Genomic DNA, 26,218 nt, shown 5'->3' on the forward strand with positions numbered 1-26,218 from the left:
CACTGAAACTCCGCCCCCTGCGACATACTAGAGTGCTGGCGTGGCGTCAACTCACAGCAATCTTAGGACTTGTGCCCTGGTCCAAGTGATGATGTGGTAATGTGGAGATTACTTAACTGATGCTCTTCAATAAACAGACCCACTAATTTCTTCCTCACAAAACTTGTTCTTTACATTTTTTAGGTAAGGGCTAATATCTTCGACTGCCATGGATTACTGCTTAGTATTCAAACAGAAAAACCCAGGTGAGTGGTGGCTAGTTATACATTGTATAGGGAAGGTGAGGAGCCAAATGATTTTCTCATTTTTTTTGTTCTTTGTTTTTAAAGGTACAGTGGAGGTTGCTTAGCTACATGAAACAGGTTCATTCTCTCGGTGTCAGGACTTCTTATAAAGAGTGGTAGTCACTGCAAGGAGGATGACTAGCAAGCATTCGGTCCCCTGTTAATTACGTACTGTGAAGAGAAATAATGCAGCATTGTGTATTTGACTTAGCCAATGGCGTTTATTCTTCTATAACAAACATGCACACCCTTCTGAACAGGAGAGGAGACAAAAACAATGCCTGACTGCAACTCTGCACAGGTTTGTTGATCGAGGGTTTACAGAGGCTACCAGTGAGAAGTGAAGACTACGTCTGTAGGGAAAATCTATGTGTGCAAATAGGAACAAAGAAAACATTTGTAGAAATCTCAAATCATACGTTTTTGTTTGCTTTTTAGCAAAATATGGCGTTGCATTGGTATGTTCAATTTAGAGATTCAGTACTGTACTACTGCATCAAATAAAGTGTAATTAATATGACATTATTGACATTTGCATTCTCTGCTATTTTACCCTTATCCTTTTGATGCCACCTCGAGTGACTTGTTGGCAATCATACAATTCAATTCTCTCCAGGCTGTGACAGTTCTTCAGGTGCTCTAGGGTCATGTCAGTAATCAGGGGACAGTTGTCCAGTTCCAGCACCTGCAGTTGCTCATGACCACACGCACTGTTGCTAAGATGAAAAATACCATCATCTGTGATCAGCTCGCAATGAGACAAACTCTAAAGAAGATAAATAGCAGAAAGTGAGAAGGCATCAAAGTTGGGGAAAACATTAAACAGGAGTAGATCAGAAGCTGAACAATTAATGTTTGTGAACTCAATACACTGAATACTTAGAACACTAAGGGCAGTATCTGCAAATACGTCAATGTCACCCAACACTAAACTGCAAAAGCTACAATTAATGATGATTACCAACTGTATGGCAAGACGGGAGACTCCTATTGTGCTTGTCTGGCATACTGCCTCCTTAACAAGTTTAAGCAATAACAAATAGGAGCATTAACGGAGAAAACTACAAGACCCAACAGCCTCTGGTTTTAGACATGCAGTCAAACTGCATAGATGGCGGCGTTAGTCCAGCCCCGAGGTATAACTAGCGCAATCGGCCACATCTTGCCTTCTTTCTTTCTTTTCGCAGCAGTCAGTCTCCACACCTTTTAGATGCATACACTTTACTAATTCATAGGTTTAATAAATTTATAAAACTGGTTTACATATTTGTTTGAACGTTTTCGATTCAGGCTCTCTTAGAACCATTTGGTGGTCAGGACAATGTGGCTGACATGGACTGTTTGTAGCCTTGTGCTTTAACGGGCCCGTGCTGACGACTTTACCCTCAGGACCACGTCTCCGTGTGAGCATTCTCGAGCTGTGGCAGCTGTGCAGCCACCACGCTTACATTTAGGGCCACATGTATGAATATTCGGTTTTGCGACTCGCAAATTGTGAGTCGCAAAACCTGATGTACAACAGTGTCAAAGACACTGTTTGTGACTCCCAATGGGGTCGCAAATGACCTACTTCATAAATATTCATGAGGTAGGTCCCAATTTGCGACCTCATTGGGAATGGCCGCCCTCACAGGGATGGTGGCCTGCTGGGGATAGCAGACCACCATGTCTGTGAATGCTTTTAAATAACGCAGTTTTTTTTTGTTTTGTTTTTAAATGCAGCCCTCTTCCTTAAAGGAAAACGAGATGGATTTCAAAAACAAAAGTGAAAAGTTTTCTTTTCAGTTTTTGCTCTGAAAAAATATTTTCGCATGCATTCACAAAGGGAAAGGGGTCCTATGGGGACCCGTTCCCGTTTGCGAATGGGTTAGCACCAGTTTGAAACTGGTGCTAACTGTAATTGTTTTGTGACTGCATTCACGTTCACAAAATAATCCTACATTGCACTGCGACTCGCAATTAGGAAGGGAACGCCCCTTCCTAATTGCGACTCGCACACCTATTTTGTGATTCGGTAAATAGAATACCGAATCGCAAAATAGGGTCTGTACATACCATGATGTTTTTTTCCTGTCGCAAACAGTCCAATTCTGCGAATCGAGTCATTTGCGACAGGAAAAATGGTATGTACATGTGGCCCTTAATCCTTTCAGAACATTTCCCTTAGATCGTGAGTGCCTCCTATACTCAGAAGGAGTTGCCTCACGGATCCTCCCTCTTCTCCAGAGGCCCCGCTTGATTAATTGTGGTCTCAGTATTCAATTCCACTGTACTTTATCGGTGTCATAAGAACTGCCAAGCCTTTAGTGTAAACAAAATCATACAAAGAATAAATGATTACACAATGCGCAATTACAACTCTAGAAGAGGCATTAATTATAAATAACGACTCTAGAACTGGTGAAAATGATAACTCTGTAACCACCCCCGTGTAAAAAAGGCTATTTTCTGTTTATGAAGGCAATTGTTAATTGTACTGGGAATCGTGTTTAGAGGGCATTTATTCCGAGGCCTTTTCTGTCCTCAAAAACAGGGCATGATGTCAAATCAAACGCCAATAACGAGCGGTCTGGATGTGCTCTAGAAACGGCGTGAATGTCACCTTCCTTCCATTCCAGCAGCATCATCGCACACTGCCTTTCTGCGAGTTGGAAATGTCAAAGGGCAAAGGGACGAGGCTGCCACGGGAGATATTCTAGGTGTTCTGGGCCGCGGAGTTCTGGTTCTCACGACTGGTGTACAGGTACTTCATCAGGCTACACGTAGGCTTGATGACACGAAACAGCAACAGGTAGAGTGACCATCACTCACGCTGCACACAAGGCGGGCCTTATTAAGTCCTTTGAGACCTTGCAAATCATAAGCAGAAGGAAAGGTTACACAATGACTAGACAAGAGGTTGTCCCTCACAGCTGAATAGCTTGTGGTTTCGGATATCCAACCTGAATGATACTGATGTCACAGTATGGTAATCACGGTCTGTGAGGAGCCTGTTGATCCACAGCAGGCTCCCACAGGACAGAATTTCAAGAAGTAGGGTCATGTTCGCAGTAGTCATATAATCAAATTTTCAAGGCACTCAAGGCAGCAGCAGAGGTCATTTAGTAAGCAACCAGGGAACTCAAGTGACATCTGTTCAGGAATGACGGGGTGGGCAGTTCATGCACGCCAGACGTGAAAATGGGTTCTCTCCCCTGCAAACACACATGCATGGTCCATCACTAGTCTTATCCTTTTTTCGCTGTGCAAGTCTGGAAGTGCCGTCATTGAAGTCTAGAAGCAAAAACACAGCAGCAGCAGAGACCAGCTGACTGGCTGCAGGAACCAGCTGAAGCACCTTGGCTGAACCTGACCTCCTCCACAGAAGAGATTTCCACAAACCTGGAAAGTCAGCAAAGTGTGAAGATCCCCAAGACAGCTACTGTACTAGGCCAACTACTGTACTTGGGCACTGCAAAGTAATGCGCCTGTCTCGTGACACACTGGATTCTTGAAATTTCAGTGGTGCACTACTTGGCCGAAAGGAAATGCGATGAAGGAGCCAAGGGGATGAGTCCATAGAAGTTGCTGAGCTGTTTGATATTTCTTGGGGGTTATAGCTGGGTGGAACACAATGGGACTGGGGACAGACAGTGCAAACTATGGTGTCACACAATCCAAATGATCTCCTACAGTGCATGGTGTGGATGGGTTACAAGCAGGAACAAGGTGTACTAGGTTTAGGGTATACATGCATTTGGCTGGTTGCCATGAGCAGGCATCAAGACCCTAACCTTTCCAGTCAACAGGGTAATATAATCATCTGCATATCATTTCGAAATCAAGCACAGGCTTGACTTTATAGTCAATATATGTATTCACCATAACTGAAGGAAGTGGTGTGGAATATCTGTTTGTATCATGATACAGTTTTTGTAAAAATTTGCGAAACACCGTGTGTATATGAAGGTGTGCAGATAGTCCAGTGCACAAGTTACTGGACTGATCATGCCGGTAATGGTGTATGGTCCGATGAACCAAGAATAGAACTTCTGTGGCCCTTTTAAATACAGGTGCTTATTCAACTGATCTATGGTGTACATTGGGTTGCTCTTAACATGGGTCTTTGGCCTCCTGTATGTGCTAGTGAGCAGACTGGAGGGTTTCCTGCATGTGTGTGTTTGAGAATTCTTTACGGAAGACACCAAACTATGGATGGTGGGAATCAGTTCTTCACAGAGGTCTGTGAAAGATGCACAGCCTCACAACTCTCTCAACATAACCGAGAATAATTTAACTGACAATCTCCACCCTTGCTTCAGACAAGTTTGTAGTACTGAAACAACCCTCCTTCATGTTTGATGATGCTCTTTGCATCTAACTGCGGGAAACTTTTGTTTACTTGTTCTTCTTGACTCATCTGTTACCTTCAATATGGAGACCATGCAAAGATTATTAATATTCTCAAAACAAATATGGACATTCATGGCACAGATCCTTACTTGGTTAATTTTTTATCTGACTAACCACTCATGTGAGATCAAACTTAGTACAGCTTCTCAAGTTCTGTAACCTTGTCGCAGGTTGCTCTTCAAGGCTCTATCTTGGCTCCAACTGTCTTCAATCACTATTTAAAGCTTTTCACAACTTAACTAAAAAAAACAGGAATTGTCTCTAATCAATGTGCTGATGATATACAGCCCTACCTTAAGATCTCTTTTTATACCAAACTGACAGGTTTCTTGTCCTTACACTAAAGAATATACCAGAGTGGATGAGCACCAACCCACCATCTGTAACTAAGGCATTTCAAGATTGAGTTTATACTAATTTCTACAATCCTTACCAATATACCAGTTGATTCCTGAATTGGTTCATCTGCTGTAAATGCACTATCACAGATAGAACAAACTTTCAGAGTTTCATGTTGAACTAAAGACTCACAAGGTTATTCACAAAAGTACATTACACTTGTGAACAATATATATGTGTAATTTTCTCTTACACTTTTGGGTATATTTACTACTTTTTTTGCTATGCAGAAAATCTGAATGTAAATACTCAGAAAAATGGGGTGGAGATACATTTACAAGAGTAAGTTACTACTAAGGATTCAAACAAAAAGAAACAGTATTAAGTCTAGCACTACACACAAACAACCACCTCCCAGAGAAAATAATGGAGCTAGGGACTTAAAATAAAACACCATAGGAAATAATGGTAAATTAAATTAAAATATTTAGAAATATAAATAAACATATTTTAATGTGTAAAAATATCTAAAATAATATTTTATTTAATAATAAAATGTTTTATTATACTTGCCTTCCAAACATTAATTTAACATTGTATTAGATTACATTAATTAATTCAATATGTCACTTCTAAAAATGATTAATGCCCAATATATGTTTTACTTCAGATGCAAATTTATTTCTTAATTGAAACTTTGAAAAATATTTCTAATTTAATTAAACATATTCACATTAAAGTTTAGTATTAAAATTAAGTGGCTAGTGCTGTAGCATCTGTTTCTTTAGTTCTACATTTGAATTAATATATAAAAGTAATTGATATTTAACATAGAATATTTTTGGAAACATTTTCTAAATTTAATAAACTTTTCACAATTTTCCCCATACTTAACAATGCATCCCAACTGAGGAATTTTATTCTCGCAAAGTGCAGGGACAATTAATTTTTTTTATTTGACTCAAAATAATTCTGTAAAAATATTTGTAGTTTATATAATAATGTAAATTGCTTCTGTCACTTCTAAGGCAGACAAAGTTAATAGCGGAACCACACAACACCACCTGGAGGCATGCAGGGGCAATGCTCGAAAAAGGTGCAGATCCAGTCTGGCACCTGGGGAATATTCTTAAAGTCAAAATATAAGGGTTAAAAGTATTCATGAGAAACATAGGGATATGATAGGGAAATAAGTATCCCACCACCCAGTTCTTAGTCAACATGTCTAATCTTTTTTTAGTTACCATTAAGGTCTGGAGATGTTCAGCAGGAGTGAATGATCTTCATGTTTCCAAAATGTTATTGTTCTTTGTGTACAGTCACACATGAACCAAAACAAACAAAACCAAAGCATGCGAGCACTCTTTCGGTATCTGGCCTTAGGTTTTTTCCTTGTACTAGGAAGCAAGGGACCCCATACTGGAGGAATGGAAACCTTTGTCAAGGGATCATTGCCTTAGTCATTTACGTCCCTCCTTCTTCTTGCTGAGAGATGTGAATCAGAGGCATAAATCTCTGCAAACTGAAACAGCCAAATTTGCATCCTTCAGATTCAACCATGTTAACTAGTCCCCTGCCCTCAATACATTTCTTAGAAGATTGAACCGGTTCATCTTGAAATTTAAATAAATTAACTAATTGTTCCAGTCTCTTTAATTTAATAGGATTCATCAATTTTTCTGCTTTCCTCCAAAAATAAATAGACTACAAAACATAACTCTGTAACCTGAGCCTGAACAAACATGTCTTTCGGACAGATCGCCTTTACCTCCTGATTGAACGTTTGCACTGACAATGACCTCTTTTGAACTTTACACCTCCATAGGTACCTGCATGAAACCCATGTGAAAGTCCTGAAAAGTCTCTTGAAACCGGGGATCCTGAGTTATCGTTCTCCACCTTCCTATAAACCGGGAAAGTCTGCCACACAGTTTTAGTAGAGTATACAAAGTGTCTCAATGACCACACATGTGAAGCAATTCTTGTCCTTTGTTCTTCTCCAGTCCCTTAACTTTGGCTCCTTTGATTATGTGGGAAACACTGAAGCAGTCTGCTGTTCCCAAAAGCGTCTATAGCCTGCATGAATGATGCTTGGGTATTGCCTTGTCATCTGCAGAGGGAGTCAAAACTGGGTTTTGCCAGTCCAGTGAAAATATTGTCATTAAATACTTTCCTAATGACACTACGGGGCATACAAATTGTACTAAAGTTTCCCATGTGTGTTGACAGTTCCTTTAGAAAACTGCCATGCCTTGTGCTAATTAACCTTTTTCTGTACTAGTTATTTCAACTACCTTATGATTAATTTCTATCGACATAATGTGTGCCTTTACATAGAAATTGCATTACCGAATGAACACACGGTTCTTTGCACCCACTTTCTCAATGTACCTACATTCAACTGAATTCTGAGTCACATAAGGTTGCATAGGAATCAAATACTGTCTCTAATCCCATTATTAGAAAATTCTGAAAACAAACAAATGTGTCTTAAAAGGACTGTCATCCCCTCTCTCAAACCAAACAATTAGCTCAAGGAAAAACATTCTGAACCTAAAACTAGATGCTCTAAACACACACTTTTCTAATCATACTTTGAATTATATGGAACCCAAATACAATACATTCACAATGCAACCTTTCTTACACAGTGTCAATGACAGACTTATCAGAGCATGAGCAACCATAAAAGAAGTAAGGTGGTTGCATTTTCATTTGTTTTTATATGTTCAGAGAATGTATTAAACATTATAGAATGTTGCTATGGATTGTTGCTGCTTCAAAAGGAAAATAAACAAAGTGTGGTTTAACATACCTTTGCCATGAGATTTTTAATTCTCTTTCAGATCTCCACTAGTATTTAGGTTCTAGTATGGCCAGTTGAGAGGCTCGCTATGGACAATTGTCAACTAGTGGCACATGCACATTGAAAGAGCTCAGAATGCTCATTCCTTCCAAATCATCTGCTCACAAAACATTCAGTACATTGTTCCATCTTCTGATAATTGACAATCCTACTGCAGTAAAATATATCAATCACTCGAGAGGGAACAAAGTCAAAGATTTTAGCAGAATTAACCAAACAAGTCTGAGAATTATGGAATTATCAGCATTACATGTCTAAGAAGACAGCAGATTCCCGGCCTTCAAATTACTGTATCAGATTGTAGCTGGAAAACATTATAATGTGGTAGGTAACTTGAAAGACAACTTTCAGCTTTGCAGTCAATGCAGACACTGAGGGTCACTTTTTCAATATATGTCTTTGCATCTTGCCTCAATATTCAACTCAAAACATTTAACATTTGGATACTAGATCCAGTGGCTTTAGCTACAGATGTTTCCCTCGCATGCTGTTTTCCAGATGTAATCTATTATTTTCCCCCATTCATGATAATATCAAGATACGTGAACCAGGTCTGATGACGGCTTAAGTTTCAAATCATACCTTTTTGGATTCCCAAATTTCTTTTCCAACTTCACGGTGCTTCAAAGTTTTCAATTTCAAATGCCTCCAGTACCATCAGTCAGGCCGGTTTCAAGATCTCTTCAGATCATGGAACCAGGCTTGGATGATTTTAGGTCAAACTGCTCTGTCTATTCCTAGCATTTTTTTAGAATCTATCAGATTTATCAAAACCTCAGACTCTGTTGTAAAATAAATGGGTACAAATAATATTGGAACACAGTTTCATTGGTGTGTGGAATCAAAGACAAATCTTGTGTTGTTGAATGTTACACACTGTTACCTTACTACGCTTTTTAGTATCACAGAGTAAATTATATAGACCTGTAAATGATAATTTATTTCCCTTGAACAATGTTCTGTTAATAACAAACTAGTAGATGAACACCCTTTCATTTGACTACTAACAAATCTTCTTCTCTCCAAATAATCCCCACATAATCATCAAGGAACTTGAATCTACTATTAAGACAGTGATTTACATCTACCTATCCAAGACAAACAACACATTTATGTTTAGTATCCGTTAAAACAGTTTTCAGATGTCAGGGCTTTAGATCAGCCTTTTAGACATTCTGAATTTTTACTTCCTATTTCCAGAAGAATTTCTTTCTGAGTTGACTATCCTTTATTTCCTGACTAACATAAATTCTGTGTTTCTCGTTGTCTCCAGGAATAGGGGAATTCCATGAGCTACATAATAACATCCTCTGCTCAATTTCTGATTTCCTTCAGAATACCCCATGGTTCAGTTTCTACTCCCACTTGGACTTGGTGAGTGAAATGGGACATGCATTTTCCTGGGGTAGATTCCAGTTATTTCAGGGCTTACTCCACCAGAGGGGATGAGGCACCTAAAGATTATTGGCAGGCGCTAGTCTTGAGAGAATTCTGAGAGAGGTTGATTGGTCTACACGTTCAAATGTTCATATATTCTACTGCAAGACAGTTCTGCATACTTTTTTGACAATTATCAATATGTTTTCAACAAGCACACTAGAAGCTGCAGATTGGTGTCTTAAAATGTAGCTTGTCCTAGGTTAACAATTTTTTGTGTGACATTGACCCCTTCTGGGCACCCCGACCACAAAGTCACTTAGCCCCCTAGAGGTTTGTGGCTCACTCAATTACATTCTAGTTTATTTTTATGAACTGGGCTTATTTTAAGTAAAAAAGCAGAACATAGAACATTTTAAGTTATCCCTCTGACTTCATGTTAAATGTTCTGATATTGTTTTATTGAGATAAATCTAAAAGCGCAACAAAATATCAGCCTTTGTCCACAGGTGTGGTTAATCCTCACTATGATGCCCTAGCTTGCTACCACAGAAGTGGAAAATGTTACTTACCCTGTAGGCATATGTTCATAGTGTTTAGCGTTATAAGTTCACATGCTTGTATACTCCTGTCATCTTCTGAAGGGCTCTGATTTTTGCAGGTTGCTTTTCTTTAATGAATTTGTTTGAGTTACACAATGTGCTGTGACTCCCACCTTAGTGAACAATGTGGATAGGCACTGACTCCATGTTAGATTGTTTTTTGCACTGTTTGCTAGAGTACATATAGAGTGGCGAATAAACATAGCATGGGTGAGCTATGTATTTTGTGCAGTGTCAACTGGGTAAAATGAGAAGAGATCTCAACAAACATAGGCTTCTAGAGAGGAGGGAGGCGCATATCGGTCTACAGAACCAAACGCTATGAACAGATGTTTGCAGGAAAGGTAACAGTTTCCCTGTGTAGCATGTGTTGCTGCAGATGCACATGCTCTGCATATACTGTAAAGCAAAATCGTTCATGAGCAGTGGCTAGTATGTGGGTGTGGACGAGGCAGATGTTTTAAACAAAGGTCTCAGAACCGTCTGGTCAATCACAGCCTGCTGGTGGGGAAAGATATCCATGCAGTAGTGCTTAGTAAAAGTGAGTGATGTTGACCAGGTGACCGTTTTGCATATGTCAGCTAGCTGAATTTTGCACAGAAAGCCATGGCTACCCCTTTCTGATGGGAAGAATGCACCCTGGGGCCAACAGGTAAGACTTTTTAAGATTTGTGATAGTAAGACTGGATGTACTACTTATACCAGCTTTAGAGATAGGATAACCTTTGTGAAGCTTTGAAAAGGAAACAAAGAGCTGGTCAAACTTGCAAAAGGACTTTGTTCTTTCAATATACAGGGAGTGCAGAATTATTAGGCAAGTTGTATTTTTGAGGATTAATTTTATTATTGAACAACAACCATGTTCTCAATGAACCCAAAAAACTAATTAATATCAAAGCTGAATATTTTTGGAAGTAGTTTTTAGTTTGTTTTTAGTTTTAGCTATGTTAGGGGGATATCTGTGTGTGCAGGTGACTATTACTGTGCATAATTATTAGGCAACTTAACAAAAAAAAAATATATACCCATTTCAATTATTTATTATTACCAGTGAAACCAATATAACATCTCAACATTCACAAATATACATTTCTGACATTCAAAAACAAAACAAAAACAAATCAGTGACCAATATAGCCACCTTTCTTTGCAAGGACACTCAAAAGCCTGCCATCCATGGATTCTGTCAGTGTTTTGATCTGTTCACCATCAACATTGCGTGCAGCAGCAACCACAGCCTCCCAGACACTGTTCAGAGAGGTGTACTGTTTTCCCTCCTTGTAAATCTCACATTTGATGATGGACCACAGGTTCTCAATGGGGTTCAGATCAGGTGAACAAGGAGGCCATGTCATTAGATTTCCTTCTTTTATACCCTTTCTTGCCAGCCACGCTGTGGAGTACTTGGACGCGTGTGATGGAGCATTGTCCTGCATGAAAATCATGTTTTTCTTGAAGGATGCAGACTTCTTCCTGTACCACTGCTTGAAGAAGGTGTCTTCCAGGAACTGGCAGTAGGACTGGGAGTTGAGCTTGACTCCATCCTCAACCCGAAAAGGCCCCACAAGCTCATCTTTGATGATACCAGCCCAAACCAGTACTCCACCTCCACCTTGCTGGCGTCTGAGTCGGACTGGAGCTCTCTGCCCTTTACCAATCCAGCCACGGGCCCATCCATCTGGCCCATCAAGACTCACTCTCATTTCATCAGTCCATAAAACCTTAGAAAAATCAGTCTTGAGATATTTATTGGCCCAGTCTTGACATTTCACCTTGTGTGTCTTGTTCAGTGGTGGTCGTCTTTCAGCCTTTCTTACCTTGGCCATGTCTCTGAGTATTGCACACCTTGTGCTTTTGGGCACTCCAGTGATGTTGCAGCTCTGAAATATGGCCAAACTGGTGGCAAGTGGCATCGTGGCAGCTGCACGCTTGACTTTTCTCAGTTCATGGGCAGTTATTTTGCGCCTTGGTTTTTCCACACGCTTCTTGCGACCCTGTTGACTATTTTGAATGAAACGCTTGATTGTTCGATGATCACGCTTCAGAAGCTTTGCAATTTTAAGAGTGCTGCATCCCTCTGCAAGATATCTCACTATTTTTGACTTTTCGGAGCCTGTCAAGTCCTTCTTTTGACCCATTTTGCCAAAGGAAAGGAAGTTGCCTAATAATTATGCACACCTGATATAGGGTGTTGATGTCATTAGACCACACCCCTTCTCATTACAGAGATGCACATCACCTAATATGCTTAATTGGTAGTAGGCTTTCGAGCCTATACAGCTTGGAGTAAGACAACATGCATAAAGAGGATGATGTGGTCAAAATACTCATTTGCCTAATAATTCTGCACTCCCTGTAATACATAAAAGCCAATTTAACATCTAAAACATGGAGGGCTTTTCCACTGCTGGGAATGGCTGTGGAAAGAGGTTTGATTCATATGTAAAGTTGAAACAACCATGAGGAGAGCTTTAGAGTTGGTTATGAGGACAATCCTATCCTTGAGAACCTAAATAAAAGACTCTTACAGGGTAAGTTCCTGCAGCTCATTGATGCACCTGAGAGAAGTTGTGGCTGCTAAGGCCACCTTCCATGAAAGGTAACGCTAAAGGCAAGAATGGAAGAAGTCGAAGGGTAGTCCCAGATCCTAGTGAGGACTAAATTAGGGTTCAACACAGAAGCAGCAGGTGCCCTGGCAGGAACGTCCCTCTTGAGACCACCCCATGAATGCTTTGATCACTGGGATAATAAACAATGAGTGCTCTATGATTTGCAATGACCCTGGATATAGCCATACAAAAGTGTAGCCTGAAGTCTGCAAATGCAAGAGGTAGCAGATGATTTCATGGACACTGGCTTTTAGAGGGTCCAGGTTATTGGAAATGCAGTGCTGGACAAACCTCTTCCACTTTGCAGCACAACAGGCTCCTGTAGTAGGCCTGTGTACCTCTCAGAGGATAGTCATGCATCTCTGCGGGAGAATGAGATAGCCAAAATCTAAGACCTGAGGAGCCAGATCACTAAGTTGAGCTGTGTGGGATCTGGGTGTCTGATTCGACCCTGGCCCTGCATCAGGATGTCTGGCCTGATTGGAAGCCTCTCCTGGGGGCTTATGGATATCTCCAGAAGCCAGAGTACCAAGGTTGCCTGGCCCAAGTTAGGGCAATCAGGATTAGTGTGAGGCATGATTCACTCATCTTCCTTACCACCTATGGAAGGATTGGGAGAGGAGGAAATGAGTAGGCAGAAATCTCTGACCAATTCATTCATCCCAGATTCCTGAAGTAATTCAGCCATAGAGCATTAATTGTTAGTGCAGGTACCTGGTGGTGAAGTTTAGACATTTCGCGTTTTTGGAGGTAGCAAACAGGTCTATGTATGGGTGCTCCATCCATCACTGGAAGTAACTGTGTAGGATTTGCAGATGGAGTTCCACTTGTGGACTTGATGTGTCCTGTAAAGCAGGTCTCCAAAGTCATTGTCCATCTCTGGAAGGTGTTTCGCCAGAAGGTATCAATTGCAGCAGATCGCCCTGTGCCAGAACCCCAACAGCAGTGGTGACAGCAGGGGAAAGTGTGTGTCACCCTGCTTCTACAGGGAGTGCAGAATTATTAGGCAAATGAGTATTTTGACCACATCATCCTCTTTATGCATGTTGTCTTACTCCAAGCTGTATAGGCTCGAAAGCCTACTACCAATTAAGCATATTAGGTGATGTGCATCTCTGTAATGAGAAGGGGTGTGGTCTAATGACATCAACACCCTATATCAGGTGTGCATAATTATTAGGCAACTTCCTTTCCTTTGGCAAAATGGGTCAAAAGAAGGACTTGACAGGCTCAGAAAAGTAAAAAATAGTGAGATATCTTGCAGAGGGATGCAGCACTCTTAAAATTGCAAAGCTTCTGAAGCGTGATCATCGAACAATCAAGCATTTCATTCAAAATAGTCAACAGGGTCGCAAGAAGCGTGTGGAAAAACCAAGGCGCAAAATAACTGCCCATGAACTGAGAAAAGTCAAGCGTGCAGCTGCCACGATGCCACTTGCCACCAGTTTGGCCATATTTCAGAGCTGCAACATCACTGGAGTGCCCAAAAGCACAAGGTGTGCAATACTCAGAGACATGGCCAAGGTAAGAAAGGCTGAAAGACGACCACCACTGAACAAGACACACAAGCTGAAACGTCAAGACTGGGCCAAGAAATATCTCAAGACTGATTTTTCTAAGGTTTTATGGACTGATGAAATGAGAGTGAGTCTTGATGGGCCAGATGGATGGGCCCGTGGCTGGATTGGTAAAGGGCAGAGAGCTCCAGTCCGACTCAGACGCCAGCAAGGTGGAGGTGGAGTACTGGTTTGGGCTGGTATCATCAAAGATGAGCTTGTGGGGCCTTTTCGGGTTGAGGATGGAGTCAAGCTCAACTCCCAGTCCTGCTGCCAGTTCCTGGAAGACACCTTCTTCAAGCAGTGGTACAGGAAGAAGTCTGCATCCTTCAAGAAAAACATGATTTTCATGCAGGACAATGCTCCATCACACGCGTCCAAGTACTCCACAGCGTGGCTGGCAAGAAAGGGTATAAAAGAAGGAAATCTAATGACATGGCCTCCTTGTTCACCTGATCTGAACCCCATTGAGAACCTGTGGTCCATCATCAAATGTGAGATTTACAAGGAGGGAAAACAGTACACCTCTCTGAACAGTGTCTGGGAGGCTGTGGTTGCTGCTGCACGCAATGTTGATGGTGAACAGATCAAAACACTGACAGAATCCATGGATGGCAGGCTTTTGAGTGTCCTTGCAAAGAAAGGTGGCTATATTGGTCACTGATTTGTTTTTGTTTTGTTTTTGAATGTCAGAAATGTATATTTGTGAATGTTGAGATGTTATATTGGTTTCACTGGTAATAATAAATAATTGAAATGGGTATATATTTTTTTTTGTTAAGTTGCCTAATAATTATGCACAGTAATAGTCACCTGCACACACAGATATCCCCCTAACATAGCTAAAACTAAAAACAAACTAAAAACTACTTCCAAAAATATTCAGCTTTGATATTAATGAGTTTTTTGGGTTCATTGAGAACATGGTTGTTGTTCAATAATAAAATTAATCCTCAAAAATACAACTTGCCTAATAATTCTGCACTCCCTGTATATGTAATACGTGGAGGTCATGTTGTCTGTTTTGATGAGGACTATTTTCCCCCAAATGCATTACCAAAGGCTATGAGAGCTAGGTGTATGGCCAGTAGCTTGAGGCAGCTGATCTGGCACCCCTAGTGTTGAAAGGGAAACACTCCTTCAACAGCCATATTGTTAAGATGCACCCTTCCCAGTCAGCGAGAAGGTGCTCGTGGTAAGGCCTATCTGCAGGAGGGGGTCTGAGAAAAACCTGTCCTGCAAAAGGTTGTTGTTGTCCTACCAGTACAGACAGAAGTGAGGGCTGGCCTTTATTAGCAGTAGATTTTCCCAAAGACCCTTCACTTTTGACCGTTGAGCTACAAGGCATGCCTGGCATGGGGTAAAATGGTGTTGCAGAAGCCATTTTTCTTAGGATGAGCATTATGGTTCTGACATTAGGCTGACGATTGGGCTGAAAAAAAGAGGCAGTAACTGCTGTAAAGCCAGCTCTCTCCAATGTTTGGAGAAGGCGTTCCCTGTGACCGCATTTAGCACAAACCATAGGAAGGACTGTGTTAGACAGCCTTGGCGTAGGTTTTCCCCCTAATTGCCACCCTCGATTTCCTGACCTTGTTTTTGCTGCCTTTAGGACTCTGTGCACTTGACCACTGCTAACCAGTGCTAAAGGACTTGTGCTCTCTCCCTTAAAGGATGGTAACACTGGCTCAGACCCAATTGGCATATTGAATTTGCTTATAGGTTCCTAGCAAAGTGCACTACATATGCCCAGGACCTGCAAATTAAATGCTACTAGTGGGCATGCAGTACTGATTGTGCCACCCACCTAAGTAGGCCCCTAACCATATAGATCTTCCCTAAGGTAGATCCAGGGCAAGGTGCAAGGTATTTGAAATTTGAAAAACAGAACATGTACCTTCAAGTTTTCCCTGCCCTGGGAGTGAAAAACTCCCAAATTCGATTTCCACTAATGTAAGGCCTATCTCTCCAATCGGATAACATTGGAATTACCGTATTATATCTTATAAGTGCAATGCCCAATGTGGAAGAGATAAGTTTGTAATGTTTGGTATCTCTGAACTCACAAATTAAAATCACAACTATGGTGAAGCAGATTTTAAATTACAGTTCTGAAAATGCCACTTTAAAAAGGTTGCAAAAAGAACAGATGATGGACAGAATGCTGAGCAATGTCAACCATTACCCCCAAGCCACTGATCTGGGCCTAAATCTATTGTTTTTTTCTCACCACACCATTCTAGTTTGGACCCAACCATATGCAAATCAGTCTTGACCCTGCGCCCCATGGGAACAATCCAGAAGGACTTCTGTGCTGCTACAAGGACAGCCCCTCTACTAAGGTGCTACTCTGCCTTGATGCCTACTGCCTCTTGCCTGGGAATGAGAAGGTCTGGACATGCATCTCTACATCCCAGATGCCAAGGTCTTGCTGGCTTGCCTCCTGTCCTTCTGAAGTCTCAGGGACACAAAAGACTTCCAACTCACCTCCTCCAGCTCCTGGACTCGTCTTCAATTGGCTCTTGACCCCAACAGGCACCCCTCCAGTCCTGGGCCCCTGAAATTGGTTTTGTGGCCCTTGAAATAAAGCTTTTGGATCTTTGCAACCGCAACTGGGCCCACTCGCACCAGCACCGTGCTACTCGCAAAAAGGATCAGTGCGGGCTGCCACAAGTTCCTATCTTCACATCTGACCATGAGGCTCCAGTCTGCTTCCTGTGTCGCCCCCGGCGACTCTTCATGTTCATGGACCACCGCATGCGACACTCTCCTTGCAGCCAGCAAACCTTTTCCCCACAAGGACTTTTGGCTCAACTTTGAGAAGGTAAAACTTCAGCGGGACTTACCTGGGACTGTATCCAACCCGCGCTCCATTGCAGTTGGCCTGAACTTTTGGATTTACCCCAGTCTAGCCTGACCAGATATCCCTGGCTTGTAATTTATGCTTTCAAGCACTATATTGCATTTTAATCTTTGAAAATTCATATTTCGACTTGCACTTATGGGATTTTTTGTCATTTTGGTCTTGTTTTACTCATATAATTGAGCCCTATAATTCTAACCAGATATGAGGTCTTTCTGTGGGATGTTCTCACTGTTTTACTGTTTGAAGTGTTGCACAAACACTTTACACATTGCCTCTTAAGTTAAGCCTGACTGCTCTGTGGCAACTACCGGGGGGTGAGCACAGGTAAGTTTATGGTGTTTATCTCACTTACCCTGACTAGGATTGTGGTTCCTGCTTGAGCAGGGTGCATACCCTCTGCCAATCAGAAACCCAATTTCTAACAGACTGAACCTGGAGGGGTTGGTGGTGTAACTTGGTGGCATTTATGGTGAACCCCAAGCTGTGGAGCAGGAAAATTGCAACTTGGGGGTGGGCTAGATACTGCTACCTGCTTGATGTCAAGGTAGGAGAAGACATGAGTGTCTTCCCCTGTGTAAATGAGTGGTCACTACTGCTAGGCACTTCATGAACAATGACGGAGCTGTGGTGACCCCAAAGGGAAGTGCTTTGAATTGGTAGTGCTGTCCAATTATCACAAAGCAAAGGTATCATCAATAAGCAGGGTGGCTGAGCATAAAAAGTAGACATCCTCGAGGTCTAACATTGTCATGTTATCACCTTGAGGGTTTCAGTGTGAAAATACTCTGTTGAGAGGTTGAAGAAAGACTTAGGGGAGCTGCTGTTTTGGGGAATGAAGAAATAAAGAGAATAAACACCTTTGCCCTGGTGCTGAGGAGGCCATCTCCCTATTGCCTATTTCTGAAGGAAAGCTTGCATTTCTTTCCCTAGGAGACGAAGATGCTCTCTGTTAAGGTTGTGTGTTGAAGGGAGGGTGGGGTTGTGGAAAAAGGACTTGAGATTTTCTAGGCAGTAACTGTGGTGAACCATGACTAAAACTTGCTGGTCTGATGTGATTTCCTCCCAGCTAGAAAGGAAATCTCACTCTGTCTTCCCGACAGATGATGAGTGAATAGGGGGTGGGGGGAAGGCAGGGCAAGCCACAGTTTGGAAGGAGAGGCACTTTACTTGAGCTATCACTACCCTTTCCTCTGTTGTCAATCCTATATACACCCCTGGGGAACCGCCTACCTGCTTGCTGGTGAAAACTGTGACTGATATGAGGAAGTGGACTTGGCTTTGTTTGGGCTGTTTTTCTGAAAGGAGCCCATGGCAGCTAGAGTTTGTAGGTCTCCCATACATTTGACATTCCCCATGTCCTCATCAAATGGGAGGTTGAGGAAATGCTACAGGAATTCAAATTGAAGATGGGGAGCCAGATGTGGCATCTGAAACTGTTGCTAGTGTTACTGGTTCCAGAGGTTGTGTCTGTGGCATCGAGGACACAATGAATGTTGGCGCTCAAGATGGTTTTGCCCTTGGACTATTTCCTCCCCTCCTTCCTAAACTACTTAGGAAGGTGTTTTAAATGCTCCTGCATTTCCTCCCACTGGCCTCTCTCATATTAAGGAGAGAAGCCAAGAGAATTGGCTATGCACCACTGGGTAACTGCCCCTATGGCCACTCAATTGTCCACTGCATCAACCTTTTAGCTCTCCTTATCAGGCGAAAGTCCTTTTGCAGGCAGTGTTGACAACTAACGAATCAGGGGGACCTGGTCCTTGAAGAAGCCAGGGTCACGGGGTGAGTTTTTCCACTTTTTCTCCACTCTCGCTATGGGTTCTTTAAAGTGAGAACAGGACGAGGGAACCGACTCTCCAGGAGGCACTCTCCGAGATCCTGGGAGCCTAGCAACATACCTAGGACACAATGGGCCAGATCCTTGACAACATGCATGACAACAGGTGGCTGCAGGAGGGACAGTATTAGGGGATCAGGGAGGACTTGCAGGCCATTAACATCACACTGATCTCTATAGCAGGGGTGCTGGCAGGCATGGTCAACATCATGAGGGAGGTAAAAGCACAACAGCAGGCGCGTACACACAAGCCAGTCAACTGAACAGCCCACAACTTCTGCTGCCACTAGTAGCCAGGATGCCCTCCCACAGGACCCACAGGACCCACAGGCCACCAGCACCCCTTCCCCTGCAGAAGGTGAACCACCCTGCAAATGTTCCCTGCGACCCAGAAAGAAGCCAGAGACAATTGCCAAGACCACCACCACGAAATTAGATTCTCCTGATTGTCCCCCTTGTGTCCCACTTAGTCACCCTGTTCACCTTGAATTGCCATTGCTCCCCTTCCTATGTCCCACTTGGACACTGCACCTGTGCTATAAACAGACTGGAACAATACCCTGGACTTTCCTCCATCATCACCCCATTCCATTGCACTGTCCCCTTAATATCTTAGTACTACAATAAACAACCTTTGACAAACTTTTGAATACTAGTATTTCATGGATTGCAAATTTGTATTCATTGAAACAGCTACATCCATTGCAAATGAACTGTACATAGTGAGAGCATAGAATGAATGGCCTGTTGCTGGCTGTTGTGATCACATCACAACATTGTTTTCGTATCACCAACATCTGTAAAATGACAATCCATAGGTGACAGTAAGTAGAGGAAACAAGTGGGTAGTGCCAGCATGCCAATGCCACAAAGAATACAACCCAAGTCATTGAAATGTAAAGTTTCACTGTCTCACCTGTGTGTCATTGGAAGTACTGACGGATCACTAATGTTCTGTTGTCCACATCCTCATCCTCTGCCTCCTCATCCTCAGTGTCCTCAGGGACCACTGCTGCCACAGGGGCATCTCCAGTCTCCTCATCCTGCAGAAAAGGTTCATGGCGTCTGGGGGCCACCACCACCAGCTGTCATGGCGCCCCCCACCGTCAGCTGTGGATGTGCAGCCATCAGTGAGTGCAGGGGCTGCCCAGGAGCCTCCCCAACCACCACCACCATGCAGCCATCAGTGAGTGCAGGGGCTGCCCAGTAGCCTCCCCCAACCACCACCACCATGCTGCCATCACTGCCGGCAGACGCTATGTAGTCCACCCTCCCGGGGCTACTGTGCACGCTGCCCCCTCCAGAACCACTGGGCAAGACACCCACCTGAGAGACTGTGGTCTTGCACTCCCCAGGACAAAGCAATGGGCATGTTGCCCCCTCCAGAACCAGTGGACAAGACACCCACTCTAGAGACTCAATATGCCCATTGCTTGCACTCCCCAGGACAAAACAATGGGCATATTGCACCCTCCAGAACCAGTGGGCAAGACACCCACTCAAGAGACTGTGGCCTTGCACTCCCGAGACAAAGCAATGGGCATGTTGTCCCCTCCAGAACCAGCAGACAAGACACTGAGAGACTGTGGCCTTGCACTCCCCAGGACAACGCAATAGGCATTTTGCCCCCTCCAGAACCAGTGGGCTTGGTCCCGCCTCCAGCGGAGGTGCTCCACCTCCTTGACGCGGCTGCCTATTTGCAAACTGATGCCCCTGCAGTGTTCTATCCGGATGTGGTCAGGATTCGAGTTGGGCCCTAGGCTGTGCCCTGTGGCCATACAGGCCCTTGGAACTTTGGACTGGGCAGTGTCCCTTTTTTTGTACATGTGTACATATCTGTTTCATTGCCAAATCGAATTACTAATTTAGATGTTGAACTGATTACAATCACTTTAGTTAATTCCTGTTGTCCTTGCATTATTCCTCCATTTTTTGGGGACAAATTGTTTTTCATATGAGGGTGCGTGATTGTTGGGTGTGTGTCGTGCGTGTGTGTGTCACTCTTGTTTTCCTCCCACCCTCCCTTGTGTGCTAGGCGGCTGTACTCACCGTGGTCATCTTCATCAGCTTTGGTGTTCCAGGTGGGGCATTAAATAGAAGATCATCGGGAAAACTTGCAGTTCGGGTTCCATGGCTGTGTGGTTCTTCCCTGTGTCTCTAATGGTGAGTCCTTTCACTTCTGAGCTCTGTTTCCACCAGGCTTTTGTTGGCGTTGGTACCGCCCCGGAAAAGGTGGTGGTTACCTCTGTCAAAATATGGGGGGCAGTCTCCCGCCTGGCTTTTGCCAGCTACCGCCGTGGTGACTGTTGTTTCTGCCCTGGCGATTGGTGTGGTATATTGGCTGTCTATGGGAGATATCACCACCATGGTCATAATTTGGAGGTAGTTACCGCCAGCCTGTTGGCGGTATAACCCCCACTTCATCACCCACTGCCAGGGTCGTAATGAGGGCCTAATTGTGATCTGCCAAATGCCATCAGCTGAGCTTGTCTGCCTTGGCATTCAAGGAGCCCTCCAAGTGATTCACGACCAAGAAAATAAGTTGACGCTCCACCCAACTCCAGGGGGGCACAGACTCCTGATAAAAAAAACAAAAATGTTACTCTGCCCAGGTTGTTGCAGTAAAAAATGCAGGTGACATTGTCTGCAATAACCTGCACCAGCCTCCCCTTGATGAGAGTGTGGAAGGCCTTCAATGCCAGGCAAAGGGCCTGAAACATCCCCAAACCTGCAGTGATACATCCATTAATACCATCATCTCTGGGTGGGGAAGGAAGAGGGGCGTGCCCTTAGTCTAACAACAGTTGAGTAGTCGTCACTGCAGATCATGTGCAGTTCTTCTTAAATTTAAACACCATCCAGTTGCTCAGGACCAAGCATAAAGAATCTGGGTCGGCATGACTATTTTGAATTTGTCCTTCTGCAAGACGGCATTCAAAGGACAAAGGTCTAGGCTACACTGAAGGCCTCCATCCTGCTTCGGCACAACAGAATAGCAACATTAGCAACCATCCCCTATATCAGTCTAAGACTCTCTTGTTGGTCCTTGGGAAAGTAAAACTCGCTCCTCTTGCAACTGAGTGGGCAGGTGTTTCCCTGAGATTCTCTCTGATTCAGACATGATGGATTGCCACCCTGGGAGAAAATACCGGGTCCTGCCTCCCACAGGGTGGTTGCGCTCCACTAATGTTGCTACAGGGTTAGAGGAATGGTAAGACTGGTACCCTTTTAGGCCTGCATGCTGCCAGCCAGAGCCACGTACCCAACCTCAAAAAGACAAGGGTGATTACAGCAGTAGCTAAGGAGACTGAAGCTGCCTATTTGTCAGTCCCCTGCAGTATCCTCAGAATTTCCTAAACTGGTAAGGAAACTGGACCAGGAAGCGTGATGTGGCTCTATTTTCTTTGAAACATTCTAAGGTAGAATCAGCTTTACCACTGAACAGGAGAACAGCATCGAAAGCCATCTCTATGAGAGAGGCTAGCATGTTTTCAGAGTATACTGTGGAGCACAACCGGACATGGCAGTGGAGTACCTCACTGGTGCCAATCACACTTCCCAGAAGATTGGTAGTTTCAAAGCTGGTACGAATCATGTATTTGGCCCCATCTTGGGCATTTTTAATGGTTTGCGTCCGTGTCCAAGACCGTCAGCAAGATCTCGCTGCCCATGTTCCAGAGGGCATGCATACATCAACCCAATAAACATACTACATTGACAAATCTTAATCCTAGGCTAGCCTAAGAAACCACTCCATTCTGCTAATGCCTCAATCATTCTAGACTCCCTATCCATGGAAGTCATGGGGAACACATTGAGGTTCACCATGTTGGTTGAAGGCTCAACAACCAAACTCTCTGGAGTAGGATATTTCTCTGGATCAGGATGTTTAGTGAGAAAATCAGGATTGCCAGGGGCCTGTCTGTAACGTCTGCCCACCTGCCCATTCACCAATAGGCAAGAAGAGAGCTTTACCCTGTGTCTATTAAGGTGACAGCGAGGGCCTTGTTGAAAGGGGGTAAAGTTTCAGATGTGGAGGATTTCCATAAGGACATTTGCCTCAACTTCAATAGAGGGCAGCTGTAGGTCCAAGACTTCAGCTCGTCATTGAAATACCACTGTAAATGACACGCTCTATTCTGCTGTAGGTCCAAATCGCAAATTCAACCCTATATTAGGGGAAGTATCAAGCCCAATCCCCTCTTGTAAGTCCATGGGAAAATTGTCTTTATCATAAGGAGGGGGTAAATCGTCCCAGTCACCACCATCAACATCTCTAGGTGGTGGCAAGCTTTCATCATATTCAAAACCAAAAAGAAAATGAAGCCTCTGACAGTACCTCTGCCCTAGCAGAGGCATACGATAAGAATCAGACTGTAGAGTGACTGGTTGCGGTTGGTTTAATAATTTCATAGTGCACATCAGTCAGGATCGTGCGGGTATTAGTTCAGAGTCAGACATCGTAACCAGCCCTGGTTCCTCCTCTAGAACTATCGGTACAGGCATTGACAAGAAAGCTACAGGCGCACGTCATGGAGCTAGGGAGGTAGTCTGTAAGGGGGCTGCTATAAAGCACATAATTTGGGAAAGGGGGTCAGATAGTGAAGAAGACGAATCCGTCTGCAGTAACCCAACAGAGGCCCCCTGTGGATCCTTGTGGCCTGAAGGCATGCAAGAAGAAAACATAAGAGGGCCAAATATCTGCAGCATCGCCTCCGTAAATGCTTACGTTTGCTAAGGCATTGCCTGAAGCTCGGAGCATTGCTGGTGAAAGCTTTACAAATCCAGTCCGGCACCTCATAAGTATTCTAAAGTAAGGAATCTGCAGTGAGAAATATCTCTCAGTATACTGTGCTTTCCGAATATATATTTTTTGAGAAAATATGCCTAAAAACATGCATACGCATGCCTGGGGTATTTTCGTGAACAAGATATATGTAGACTTGTGAAAATAGGGCATTATGCAGCATTGGGGAATTAAAGATCATTTACAACATGCAATTTTCATTCTGTAGAAGTGTGTTTACCTTTATAACTATCAATTAATTGTTTTTTCTCTATAACCATACTAAGAATTATAGTCGTGTTTTCATGAAAAGCTCAACAATCAGACATTAGTGACGAATTACACCAACAGAGGGGAAAATAACACCACTCCCCCCTTTTGGAAAACATTCTAAACAACAAGTACAATTTATTTATGCTACGCATTCAATGACATCTGCAATACATACAATTTAGTCAGAGGATAAAGGTAGAAAGACAGTAAACAAGTTCATTTTTATCACGCATGGGGGCTAGAATAATTATTTGCTGATGTTTTTTGCCACACAAACCAAACATTGCAAACTTACCAAAGCCTGTAGTTTTGGACATTGTATGGAAAACTGGATCAAAGTATTATCTGTGATCTATTTAAAGATGAAAAGGAAAAACAACATTAAAGGTAAGTAATGTAAAAAAGACCCATTTTATTTTTCTCATACGGAATTATGCTGTTTGACTACTGAGTAATACCACATATCATTATCTCATATTTACGGCAGTTCTGGAGACAAATGCTACCCTGGAAGCATCGACATATGGCATACTTACCAACATAACAGACAAAGACACTCAACAAACAATAGAGTGGTAGCTCGTGACAGCAACTTTGGCCACCACAGTGGAGCAGCTACCACCAATTATGGAAAGTGTTGTAGTGTTAGGTGGATACTCCCACTAGTGATAATATTCTGCCTTCTGGAGTCAAGACCAATCACTGTAGCCATGCAGACAGAGACAGAATTGCAAGTAGGCATCACAGTGTGAATCCTACCTGCTCATATCACCGCCAGCTACTAATGTCCAATCTGCATTAGAGTCATCTGTGACAGAAACACACCATTCTAGATTTGACAAGCCCCTTTCTGGTTTAATTGTGTACAGTGTCTATGAGGACCATGGTGAGTCTCTACCTGGCACTCCAGCATGTTGGGTGGTGCCAGGGGATGTAATGGATCCCAAGGGAAGAGGATACAGTGGGTCATTCCACATGTCAGAGACCAAATAGCTCCTTTCCATCAAGAGGAAATATTTGTGCCCACTGGGCACACAGACAGGCATACATGATCCACTCAGCATTTTCACATCTGCCCAGTCTAGGAGACCTGTCCACCTAGGGAATTCCTTCTGGCAGGGTCAAAACAGTTCTCTTCCTGGGTTGGACGTAAACTTATCATAATTTACAATGTAACAAACTATAATTTATTTTTTGAGACCTAGTGTATGTCAATGAAACAAATTATGCATAGTTTGGCTTGCTTTAAAATATTTTTCATATGCAGAAACAAGGTAAGTAGATAAACAAATAAGTTAAATATAATAGCTTTAAACAACGGGTTGATAACATTATCAAGAGTACAAACAATGTACAATGTTGTAAATGTATTTTATTGGATTGATGCTGGTTATGCTCAATTGAAACTACCATTGCAAGAATGAGTTACAATATTTACAGAGATTAACAAATCTACTAAATATATGCTAGCTACCATTAGAACAATAACCAAGATGTTTGCCGACGCGGGGACTTTAATTTTACAGCACCAAACACTTTCAGATGTGCAGTACAGATTTTCTATGCTGCCAGAAAGATACTTGTTAAGAGAGAGGCCCAAACTACAATAAAATGCTAATAAATGCCCATTGAATTACTCAAATCTAAAAACCAACATTATCCACTAAAAAGCCTTCTTGTGGTGGTGCAATAAGATGTCAATGTTTGTGACCTTTGCATTTTAGACTGGGGTTGTTGTATCCTAGGACTGAAAGTGAGGTAAATAGTGCCCAATGGAACCTACACATTCAAATAAGTTGACACTGGAAAACATTCTACACAATACACATTTCAAAGCACCTCATGTAAACAATTAGCCATAACTCAAGGTACATATGGTATGTAAACCATTATTACCAGGGGTCTAGATAATTTCTAGTGTGGGGAAATAACATGAATTACAAGTGTTTAGCATTTGGAAATTGATGTTTCTACAAGAATTTTCACAAGTTTTCCCCCAGTCTTTCGCACAGAGATTTCGACTGCTTTCAGAATGGAAATGAACAACTTTAAATTGTGATGGGTTTAGTGACCCAATTTACTAGCGCAATGGAATTTAGGGGACGCATGTAATCCATATCTATGTGGGAACATTCCAGGAAAAGCATTTCCTGAAATGGTTGCTACAAGGTTAACATACTTCACAAACTGCACATTTAATCAGTTTTGTAAAACATTTGCGGCTAGTCTCCCCATGGGCAAGACTAAGCACACTGGAGCCCCACAGAGTAACATAATGGAGCAATACACCATGCAGACTATCCCGGCACCCCAGGGGGGTACCTGAAGGAATAACGCGGTGGCCCCCTCGGTGAAGGAGCAATCAAGGGTGGAACTCATGGCAGCTATCAAGGGATCTTGTGGCGCTGGAGGGAAAAATCAAAACTGTGGCCCT

The 26,218-nt window shown here is 42.9% G+C and overlaps 1 protein-coding gene across 1 annotated transcript in view; it reads right to left on the bottom strand.

The window, feature by feature from the left end:
• FBXL2 (F-box and leucine rich repeat protein 2) overlaps window positions 1-26,218 on the bottom strand; it is a 403,194-nt gene that overhangs the window by 32,385 nt on the left and 344,591 nt on the right. The window contains exons 13-14 of the mRNA XM_069214254.1: window positions 24,080-24,136; window positions 838-1,050 (exon numbers count right to left, since the gene is read on the bottom strand). Of these exons, the coding sequence (XP_069070355.1) occupies window positions 838-1,050; window positions 24,080-24,136 (270 nt within the window). The remainder of the gene's footprint in view (window positions 1-837; window positions 1,051-24,079; window positions 24,137-26,218) is intronic.

Source organism: Pleurodeles waltl, chromosome 2_1 (genome assembly GCF_031143425.1).
Source record: "Pleurodeles waltl isolate 20211129_DDA chromosome 2_1, aPleWal1.hap1.20221129, whole genome shotgun sequence".
Classification (NCBI taxonomy): Eukaryota; Metazoa; Chordata; class Amphibia; order Caudata; family Salamandridae; genus Pleurodeles; species Pleurodeles waltl.